Source organism: Aptenodytes forsteri, unplaced genomic scaffold (genome assembly GCF_000699145.1).
Source record: "Aptenodytes forsteri isolate BGI_AS27 unplaced genomic scaffold, ASM69914v1 Scaffold55, whole genome shotgun sequence".
Lineage (NCBI taxonomy): Eukaryota > Metazoa > Chordata > Aves > Sphenisciformes > Spheniscidae > Aptenodytes > Aptenodytes forsteri.
Window position 1 is genome coordinate 13,104,862 of NW_008796063.1, and position 12,039 is coordinate 13,116,900.

Here is a 12,039-nt window from a genome sequence, read left to right on the forward strand (position 1 = left end):
CACTGCAGCCCAGGCTGCCCTTGAGCTTCACATTCCCCACCAGCCCCTCCTTGTTGGTTGTTGGCTTAATATCAGACTACACTGAAATCCTCACAGAAGGAAATTCTACATTGAAGACAGCTATGCCATTGTCCAGGGATTGTGCCTTTGCTTTCTTTCAGCTTTTTGAAATCAAGAGCCCTTCCCAGTACTAGGAAAACTGTCAAGATGCAAAAGAAAAGTTGTCTTAATATCAGACTACACTGAAATCCTCACAGAAGGAAATTCTACATTGAAGACAGCTATGCCATTGTCCAGGGATTGTGCCTTTGCTTTCTTTCAGCTTTTTGAAATCAAGAGCCCTTCCCAGTACTAGGAAAACTGTCAAGATGCAAAAGAAAATGAAGTATCATTAGAGATACTTTTACTGACAGATTAACATTGTTAAGTACTTGTGCTCGGTACATTTGAAGCTTTGCTTATTGCTTTATTTGGCTACTGTCACGATTGGTTCTACAGTTTGCTTAAAGGCTTCCCTGCAGTACGATGCAGCCTGAGAGTTGACCTCATTATTGCTCATTGCCGTTCAGTTTAGAGTAGCAACATGAGAAACATTGTTGCTTGGACAGTCAATCCAAAGACTTGCATGCTTTCCTCACTGAAGGAGCCAAAGAGAAATGAAACAGAAAAGGGAAAAAATAGTCAAATTGGAAGTAGAATAGGCGGTCTTCATGTTGTAAGATGCTATAGACAAGGATTCCTAGGTTTTTCAGGGGTAGATATTTTGTTTCCATTGGACTTCAGTCCCTATGTTTAATATATGCCTTTTAAAGTGAATATTAAACAAACCAACTGCTTTTAGGGAAAAAAAAGAAAATCCTTTTACTCACTGTAATGGGAATCTCAGTTCCTTGGTGACAGTGGGAGAATCAAATTCCTTAGACGGAATTTTTGAGAAATATATTCCTCCGCATGAAGTCAGAGCCTGCATTGCCTCTCAGCTGCCTGGCTTGGACATTTCAAAGGATAATGATGGACAAGGTAATGCATGAAAAGTTCAATGTGCTATGTCCTGTGTCCACAGAAACAATTTTCGTATGGACAAGGATGCCTAAAAAACTTGTGAGATCTTGCATGAGCAAATAATATTAATGTAAAAATATTTTAAAACTGCTGTCAGAGTAGTACTTATTTTCATATAGCTGGTCAGTCCAACTGATAAGCTTTGTATGTCTGAACAGCATAGTAAAAATCTGTGAAGAAATGTAGTTGGTTGACTTTAGTTCATGCAAAAGACCAAGCCTGGGCATCTATTTCAGATTTTAAATCAGTCTGTTGATTTAAATCTTGCCAGTTCGTACTCTTGGCCTTTGAAAACTTCCTGTGTCATCTCGCCCAGTGTGCCATTTGTGCACATTTTGAGTTGCTAGTTCATGTTTTCAGTACTAATTTATGGGACACAATTTGCAGCTGAAACTTCAGAGAGTTAAGGACATCTTACTGGAACAGGAAAAAGAAGATTAAATTCAATTTCTAATAAAGTACCCAAGTTCATTTACCATACAGGTCCTAAGTATCTTCAGAACTAGGATGAGGTGACATGGCTTACTTTTTAGATCTACCAACCCTTAAGCTTTGGTTATATTAATCATACTCAATTCCTAGCAGTGATTTACATCTGTTTTCATGATGTTTGATAGGAGACATTGTATATATCAATCTGTCTTTTCTCAGCCATAAAGCACAGACTTCAGGAATGTCCTTGAACCATCTCCCTGACACTTTATCGGTTATTTGAAATAGTCATTATGTTGCTCTTTGACCTCCATGCTTTAGGAAACACATTGAGCGAATTTTCATTTATAGAATTTTTATTGGTCTGTTTCAGATTTTGCAAGAACGAGGTTCCAGGATGTGAAGACAGTATTGAACGGTGACAATTTTTTTCTCTTTTATTCCAAGACACAGTGAATTGTCACACTGAAGAGGCTCGTCTGCAAAAGAAAAAATCTGATTTAGACAATTTTCTGTTGATCTGGGTTCAACCATTTTTGCCTATAAGCTGGTGTCAACTGGCTGAAAGCGTTGCAAGATTACATAATGGAAATAGATGGTGTGGGAGTGTGTGTTAAGTTTTGGTTGTAGTGCATGGTTGTACTCTCTTGTGGGCTGACTGACACTGGTCATTTGAAAAGAAATGACCATGCACTCGTATTTTCCTCTGAGACATGTAGCACTTAATGTCTGGTGCTGGATGACCCAATGTTGATCAGTTCGGAGACATTTTCGTACTAATCATTGTAAACATTTAAAGGACAATGTAATTGGTGCTACACACACACACACACACATTACAGCCCACAAATGCAAATATTTGGGCCTACATTGTTTCAGAATCAGTGGCAGCCCCAGTCGACTGTGTTATACTGCACATTCCTTACGGCTCTGTGACATACTCTATTATGTAGTAACAGCCTAGGAGATCAACTGAAACTAGCATGTAAAAAGTTACACAACAGACAAAAGGTTTCTCTAAAGGAAGGGTGTATATATTGACTGGATTTATAGCATATTTTAATACCCAAAGGGAAGACTAAACTCAGAGAAAATGGCATTCATCTGAGTTATTCTTGGTGTTCCTTCTGTTAAAACAGTCTCCTCCTGCAAAAGTTATGCTCCAGTCTTAGCCAGATGTTTGGAAGGGGAATCAAAATTCACTTAAAATGAACAACTGAACATTCTGTTTCTTTTGAGATGTTTGTACTTATATCTGTGTTTGTGCTTTTATAAAATGCCTATAAGCATTGAACTGTGGATTATGGTAGAGATTTTTCAAGAGCTGGAGGTTGTACAGAAATATGGCTGGCTAGTCCTAGATCCCTATCTCTCTGACTGGGATTAAAATCAACCTTGAGTGTGAACACAAGCTCATCCAATTGAAAAACTTAATTACTTCAGACATTCAGGATACCTGTAATCAATCTTTCTCTTTCTATACTGTTTCAACTATGCAGTTAAAGAACACTGTTTGAAAACATCTGGTGCAGCTTCATTAGTTTGTCCTTGATGAAGGCTAATACACAAGACTGGAGCTTTTTAATACACTATGTTTTGAGCAAAATCTTTAGCACATCTTTAAAACACTTAATGAAATTGACGGTATAAAACTCAGCTTTATTGACTTATGAAAGCAGTGGAAGGGAGTTTCAAAAAGCTACAAGATTGTTTTGAATTCTAAAGACATTACAGTTTTCATTCTCAGTAACTTCAGAATTTATGCATATACTCTAGGTAATCCTTTACGCAAAAGCCTGATTTTCAAACACCCAGGGTCTACTTTTTTTTTTTTTTTAAAAGGACCTATTATACATTGATAAAAGTTTGGCAGAAACAATTTGTAAAAACCATTTCTACTAAGCAGGTTAAGCAGTGGGCTAAATGTTTTGTCCATGCATCTAATGCTTGAAAGGGTTTGTAATGCATTTTGCGACTTGGATGTGGTCTGCACAGGAAGCTGCTGGCCTCTCCACAACACCACATAAAATGTTTGTCTTTTTTTAAGATGTTAAAACTGAATTGAATTTACTGAAAATGTAATTGTGTAGGGGGAAATGTTTATACTTTTATACTTTTTTAGGCACCCATATTTTATCAGCTTAAATTTAGCACCCAAATTTCCCCTAAATAGTAAGAGATTATCTTGTGTATCTGAAAATAACAATAACAGTTGTCTGTGTTAACTGCATATTAAAACATTTCCTCTGCTGCAGTCGTCACTGTGTTTTTAAACAGTATGACTCCACCGAATTCTGTGAGCTCCATAGGTCATGGAATTGCAGCCAACCATGTTTCTTGTTGTTTTCTTGGTGTGCTCTACAGAGTAATTTGGCATTGGCCTAAGTGGATTTTAATGCCTAAAATATCTGCTTTACAGTGATCCTTCTGAATCAGCATTTCTGTTGTCTCTCTTATTTAACCCAAAAAAGACAGAATATTTTATTTCATAAAGTGACATTTTCAAGAATGACAGCAGCAAAGCATGACTAACAAATTGAGCAAACTGAACAAATTTAGAATATGTAAAAGAGTGGGGTTTTCTAAGTATGTTTTTTTCAGTATTTTCAGTTTAAAACCATGCTTTTATGGTGAGATTACCTGCAATCTAGTTTACATTGTATCCCTGTTGTAGCAAATTTTGGGGAAATGAGTGGTTAATCATTTTGCACTTTGTTTCCAATACCTCACAAAGATCTTAAGAAAGAAAAAAAAAAAAAAAGAGAACTTCAATAGGCAGGTACCTTGTAAATTATTTTAAATATGCTGTTGTTTGAGACCACCTGAACTAACTACTTTCCTGTTCCTGCTAATGTCATTATTGCTTTAATTTTTGTGAACATTTGAGGCTTTCAGATAGATGGAAGTGCTACCATATGCCTTTTTCAAGGCATTAAGAATTGATCCCCAAATAAGTTTGGTTTCTTTTTATTTGACTCTTGTAATTTCAAATAAAGTTAGCTACAGTAACAAGATAATTGCATTAGAGTCCAATCTACATCACCAGGTTTTGCAAACATTGCTTTGTCTGTTAAGATCTTGCAGGATGAGGTAATGTACCGATATGGTTTAAACTGGAGTCCTTTGTCTGTTTCTTTTCTGTCATTGGGAGAGTATTTACCCCTAGAGAACTGCCTATGACTATGTAAAGCTGATGAGTTCACTAGGGGGCTGTAGTTGAAAACCTATGCTGCAAAAGCCTTTTATGTGAACTCTGGATTTACACAGCTCCTCTATTCGTAAATCAAAACAGCATTCCAGGTTAGAATTTAAGATCCTGAGCACGAAGAGATCATAGCAGAAGGAAATAAAGCAGGAAGAGAGAGATACCAAAACGTAACAGTTAATCAAGGTGACTTCTCATGAAAATCTAAGTTCTATGAAAGATACAACTCTAACCTTTTGCTATACAAATATTCAGTGAAGTTGTTTGGTGTGTTGTCCATGGAACAGGAGGTTACTTCAGCAGATGATTAGTGGATTTTCAGTGAAATTCTTTAAAGGCTTTTACATGACAAACTTCTTGCAAAACTTGTTTAAAAACTGAGAAGTTCAAATTTACCAAAGAAATTTCTTGCTTTGAGTTAGGAAACAGATAGCATACTGTTGGCCTTAAGTTTTGTCAGACGCTAATTTTCTGTATTGGAGATGACGTTTTTTTGACTTCTTCAAGCAGCAATTAAATCAGAGTTTATCTGCAATGAACAAGTCATTCTGAAGCCTCTAAGACGTGAATGTCACCTGGTCCATAATAACTGTCCAAAAGTATAGTCTGACTCAGCAGCTCCCACAGTAAATGTGAAATAATTTTTTTTTTTTTTTTTTTTTTTTTTTTGGACAAAAGGTTACCTGGAATTTTCTCCTACTTACTGTGGGGTTTCCATGGATTATGGCTAATTGCAGATTGTTATCCCACAGTAATTTGTGTGTCAAAGGCTTGATTGTATTTAGAAGCTTATATTGATTCTCTACTGAACTTTCAGTCCTCAGAATCATGTACTCAGAAAAGTTGGAAAATGTACTGTCTTTTTTTCAAACTCAGCTAGGTTTCTTGTAATGATAAAAGTTCCCTTCACCTTTCATTGTAGCATTAGTAAAAGATATTTCTTAAGAAAGTGAGCTCGATGTATTCATCCAACTTTTTTGTCTTCAGATTTTCTTTAGACAATAGCTGTGTAGCTCCATTTCTAGCAATGTGAATGCAGTTATGATTGATTAGAAACAGGACTATTTCCTGAAGATACCAAAATGGAATCAATCTCCTCTTTCGCTGAGAGAGGGTTTTTTTTTCAGGAGAAAAATGAAAACTTCTAGCAGATTAAACAAAAGAAAACTTGATTGCAGGCATGCTTAGGGAACAGGTCTGTTGAGTAGGATGATGGTGTTTTCAGAAAACTGCTTCTCAGAACAGAACACTCTATTCTGTGAACGTCTATTGAGGTTGCTGAGAGTTGTCAGTCTCTTTTTGAGCAGTAGAGAGCAAATTAACCAGCAAATTAACACACATTAATTACAAATTACTATTTTTATTAGTATTACAAAAATTAATTTGGAATGCAAAAATGCAGTAGTATCTGATTGAATGAAATTACCTAGAAACTGGATTATAATGTGTATTGTCCAATCATTCAGGTATACTGGAATACATTCCTTGAGAAGTACTGAGAGAAAAGTGAATTACTGGGCTTTTCATGGAGATCAAAGTCAAGTGAAAGAGAGTTTGGAGATGAAGCCTGAGATTTTATTCACTTGAGATGTGATAAAATCAGAAAGTGTCATTCTCCTATTTTATTCTCTCTCTCGCTACATCAAAAGCATCTTTCAAGTTTTTTAAAGTAACTTCTTCAATCAGCCCTGAAAGGTGGGGCCCTTGAAAAGAGATGAGATTTTGTTACGCCTTTAACAGTACCTGTTAGCTCAGCACGGTAGGATTAAAACTTCCAGTGGTCACTGGAGAAGTGTCTTTTCTAACACAACAATTTTGAAATACATACGGTCTGAGGATGCTGCCTGTTACTTCATTATAGTTTAGACTGCAGTTATCTCCAGCTTTAAGGACAATCTCAGGATCTTACCTGGGTTTATGTGTAGAATTATTGATTCTTAAGATAGTATAAATATTTAGTTTTAAAAAAAAAAGTGGAAGGCTCTCTGAACTCATTGTCATATAACTTTTACTTCTTTTGGCTCACAACAATCAGGAGCTGTCTTTAAAGGCTTCTTACTGAACTGAGGCTTTAAAGGGCTAAATAGATCTTATTTTTCAGTTTGCCTAAATGTGTGTCAGACAGAAGGAACTCTTTCCATTTTCAATGCAGAAATGCTAAGGGCTAAAATCCTTTCCAGGGCTAATTTGAAGTTCCGGAGACACATAACGTTTAAAAAGCAGCTAGTCTGTTTTTCTTTCAACTCACACACTCTAAAATAATTTTTACAAATGGCTGAACCAATTGCAGATAAAAGTGTTCACATATGGCTTGGAATTTCAGTATCCAGCTTGGTAAGGAATACACTAGAGAAGATAGTACACTTACCCACCACTTTATTATGGCCTATGCTGAAATCTAACAACCTTTATGAGCAGCACTGGCAATAGAGAGACTTTGAGGAGGATTCTGCCCCAGGAAATTGTCGCTGGATATTTCATTGCAACTTAGCTGTCCTTTACTTTAGGAAGGTCTACCCTTAGGCATAAACTTCTCACAAGTTCAGTGAATAGATACTGCTGCAAACATAGCTTTCTGGGCCCATCAAAGGGTTCTCTTTAGGATGTTGTGTGTTAATAACTACTATAATGAGAGAAACTTTTTAGAAAGTTATTTTGCTACTTTGGGGGTGGGTGGAAGGGGAGGAGGTTCTGTGACAGTGCTCTCCTTGCCTCAGAAAGCTGAGCCTACATTTTGACCTGACTTAACACCTGCTGAGATTTCCAGGCCTGGTCATCTGAAATGTAAGAGTTAATGTATTTATGTACATGATTCTTGCTCCTTTTATAGATTTTTCCAAAAGCTTATGCACAACTTTACTCAAATTTAACTTGGCTCACGTGTACTTGCTAGGATGAAGCAAGTGCCAAGGCACGGTAAGAGAAATGTTGCCAACCTGTCTACCTGGAACTGAAATGGGATCACCAAACTGAAGGAGTATCAAATGGCAACTATTTCTACCTGCTTCTGTCCTGAGCCTCACCTTAGCCTAGCTATGAAAAATCTATTTCCTATGGGCTCTCTAGGCCTACCTACCCCAATTCAACAGATGTTCTCCCCCCCCCTCCCCCCCCCAAATCACTGGTCTCAAAATTAGTTGTGCATCAGCTGTCTGTGTTAATATCCAAGTGGCCATACTTACAACATGTTTTTTCCTGGATAGTGGATTAGCAATAACACTTCATTTTGTGCCAATTCATTATCTTTGAAGTGTTCTTACTGCAGCAAAGTTTGAGTTTTGATCTGGTTTTAATGCTTTTGCATTAGCCAAAACTCTTAACACAGACATAGACAAGAAACTGAATCCAGGGAATTTCCCTGGATAAAACATCTGCTAGGGCTTCCCAAATCATTTGAAGATGGTTACAGTTAACCATCATTTTTAAAACAAACATACAATTAAAATGTGTGTGTATTTTTTTAACCTCCTTTTCATAACACTAGCTTATTGTAAACTGCATGAAATAAACCTGTTTTTTCCCTTTTAAAGTCTGATGTCTTAAATCTTTCTTTTCTAAATCCATTAATGTTGACATTAACAGTGTAATATCACTGATATGCCTAGATTAGCACTTCAGATATAAAATATAGTTGCATTTTTTTGCAGTGATTCAAAGCAGTAATACTTTTTCCTTTGTAAAGGAGACGTATCCTTTTCTGCTGTCCCAAAGACTGTGTCACAAAAAAATCGTGTTTATTCAGATATATATATGCTGGGAAATTAAGGTATTTCCCTTTGTGTTTACTATGACTGTTGCTGACCATTATAGTAGGACAGTCGCCTCTGGTATGGATATATAATCACACAAAAAAACATGTACCAAGTTTTAACTAATCACTTTGCATACATTTTCTTTCACGCAACTCACAAATCACCCTGCCTAACATCACAGATTTATTTTAGAATCCAGTACTTTGCTTTTTAATATAAATGCTTCTTTTGTCTGAAAAATTAAGCTAACTGAAATTGACACTTTGTAATAAGGCCAACATATAGTATAAGAAATGTAAATAAGAAGTCACTTAGTACGTTTGCTGCAAAAGTTTTAAAGATAGAAATGGCTGAAGGAAGTAAATGATTAGGTAGCCACTACAGGTTGCTGAAATTATTCAGGCAGTTTGACAGCCGTGCCCTGTACAAGTACAGAAGAGTTCATAATTCAGTATTAGTATTGAGAAGACCACTGGACTGCTCTTATTTTCCAAACTGCTAGTAAGAATTAAGTATGAGAAGCTAAGACCTGTGAGCTCTAAGATCTTAGAGGCTATGCAGTTACTTATGAGGTGAATTTCATCTTAACAGTTTAATCAGTTTTAAATGCAAAGCACATTCTAATCTTTCCTTATATATCCAGCAGCTTTAGTAAAATGGTATCATTTCACTAAACTGATTTCCTGCATTTTAATTGCATTTGAATTTTACTAAAATAAGTCCTAAGTACAAACATTGCTCTAGTAGAATTAACTAATCAACGTGTGCATCTACATTTTTATCACTGTCTTACTAGAAGTATTTGCACTTTACAGTCAACCAGAATTACTTTCAATCCAAATTCCTACTATATGTATCTAGCTTCAAGTGTCTTAACCAGTTAGCAAAAGTGAGAGCATAAAAGGGACAACTGTGTACCCTGAACCAGAAACCAGTTAATAAATGGGACATAAACAAGTAAGTCATTAACATCCTGTTTGGATCTTTTATAACATTTAGAGTTTATTTGGAGCTAGCTTTCCTTTCAGTGGGAAGTTTCACTTCAGAAAGATGAAAATGACCCTGCAAATTCATCTTTCAGTGTGCTGAAGTCTTCGCCTGGCAGTCATAAACACATAGTCCATATTCATGTGATGTTCTCTGGGACTGCAGTCTGTACAATTTCATGAGACGTTCTCTGGGACTGCAGTCTGTACAATTTCATGAGATAAATCCTGTGAGCGGTGTGTTAACAGTTTCCCCTAAACCCCACTGCTTTTGGTAATGTCACTGGAATTGCTGGGAAAGACACACAGGGGAGTACGTGTTTGTCCTGGTTCTACTGTGGGCATTTGCTACTGGTGAAAGATTTCTTAGCTAGAGTGATCTTTAGTCCAATTTGGCATAGCCACTATTGTACTTTAACAGCCCTGCTGAAAGTCTCTATTCCAAATAGGTGCAAAGACACCACCAGACCTTCCAAACGTATTTTCACCAAGTAACATGCAACTGGTGTTTTCATTAAGATCTTTGAAACTCCCCTCTTTCCCCAAGTCATTTGTGACTGTCAGGATGTTTTCTGTACACACAGCTGCTAACTTGTCCTCCATCTCTTCTCCAGCACTTACTAGTTAAAAGGAATAAAGAAATTAAGGCAGATGCTGCCATAGGTATCCATGCATTAGGAAAAGAGAAAGCTGGGCAGGAGCGAGGGCCCACAGGAAGGCAGGTGTCCTATTTTACATCCTTATGATACGTAATTGGCTAAAGCACAAATGTGAACAGGAACCATTCATTCCAAGAGAACATAATTACTGTTAAATAACTCATTTGTGGAGAGAAGCTAAATGAGGACTTCATGAGAATAGGGCAAGTGGTCCAAGAATTTGGTTTGTTTATATGAAGATACAATCATTATTTAGCATTCTTAAACATTTCTGTGATACGACACTTTTTGCATTTCTCACTGCCATAGGAAGATGTTGAAACTGCCCACCTGCATGGGAGGAATTCGAGCCCAAGGCCAGCCTTCACCAGTAGAGGTGAATCCAAAGACTGAAGAGTCAATATCAACTCTTTCTCTACACCTGGTAGATGTGTGATTCCAAGCACAAACTCAGACCCATCCTGGAAAGAGAGGTTTCTTTGATGATGTATAGCTGTTGCAAATATGTCCGTGGAAGCTTTGGAAGCAGTTTGTCCTTTTCCATCTCTGCTGGCCATGAGGTCTCTTAAAAACATTAGCTAGTTGACACCCTTTTGAGATTTAAAACAAAGATCAGGCAGCACCCATTGCTTTGACAGCTCAATGGTTTTCTTAAGACCAGCCTAGAGAGGTAAAAACTAGAAAGAATACTCACCTTCTCCATCCTTTCTGTAGGAGTCAAAACCAAAATAAATTTAAACGAGAATATGAATTGTTCAGGGGAAAAAAAAGCCTGAGAAGAGCTATAACAGATGACTCAGCTCATCCCCTTGGCTAAAAGCAGGAGCGGCTACAATTAAAAGACATCTTGCTTAACTTACCTTTAAAGCCCCAAGTGATGAAGGCTCCATACCTGTGCTCCCCGCGTTAGGCAGCCTAGGGTTGTAGCGTCTTTGCCAGTAGAAGGATTTTTTTGATACCTCACCTCCATTTTTCTTACTGCAGTTTAAACTGATGACATCTTGCCCCCTCCATTACCGACACGAATTGTAGATTATTGCCTCACCCTGTGCAACAGCCTTTCATTTTCTCAAAGGCGGTTGAAAGCTCCATGTTGTGTACATCATGTTTCAAGCAATACAAAAAGCAAAAAAATTAACAAAATTTTAAGTGGGAATTTTAAAAGCCAAATAGAACAAAGTATAAACAAAAATGTCCAGCAATGCTTAGATTCATTCTGTCAGCTCTAGGTGCCAGTTGTAACTAAACCCCAGTTGCCTGGGGTTATGAAGAAACAGAATTCCTCCGGCAGGCATTTTAATGTGCCTAAGATGAATTGCTCTTGCAGGTGCCTGCTCACTAGGTGGGCTGTTGGGCAACGAGGTTCCTGACTTCAGTACCTATTTTGATTAGGGCTGATTCAAATCTAAGTGATTATTTATTGAAATAGTTAATTCTAGAGCTCCCGAGAAACCATTTTGAACTTTAATACTACATAGAACATAGTTCAAGAAACATTAAGAAACACAGACTAGTGCAAGGCATGGCTAAGCCGAGGTTTCAGGACTGAAATTTCTTACGTTTCATTAAAATTAGAAAAGTAAGTCAAAGGTGAGAACAGAATGTGATTCATTCCCTATATGCCACTAAAAATGCATTCTTAGAAACCAAAACCAAGAAAAAAACAAAAAAAAGCCACAAAAAAAAAATCCAATGAGAAACAAAACCCACAGAGCATAACGCATGCTGCCTCTTAAAAATCAGGTTAAACAAAAGCAAATTGGGGCCAAACGCACAACTAAAGACCGCACCAGAGGAAGCCACTGTCAGTCTCCGCGCTTTCCAGCGCCCCACGGAGCCGGGGACAGCCCCAGGCCGACGGTCAAGAAGGGCGGTCGCTTACGGCACGGCCGCCGGCGGCAGCAGCAGTCCTCCGCTGCGGCTCCTCAACCCGCCCCGACCTT

The 12,039-nt window shown here is 37.5% G+C and overlaps 1 protein-coding gene across 1 annotated transcript in view; it reads left to right on the plus strand.

The window, feature by feature from the left end:
• KCTD5 (potassium channel tetramerization domain containing 5) overlaps positions 1-2,522 on the plus strand; it is a 31,531-nt gene extending 29,009 nt beyond the window's left edge. The window contains exon 6 of the mRNA XM_009286637.2: positions 1,868-2,522. Coding sequence (XP_009284912.1) covers positions 1,868-1,897 — 30 coding nt within the window. The 3' untranslated portion in view covers positions 1,898-2,522. The remainder of the gene's footprint in view (positions 1-1,867) is intronic.
• Positions 2,523-12,039: the final 9,517 nt, after the last annotated feature.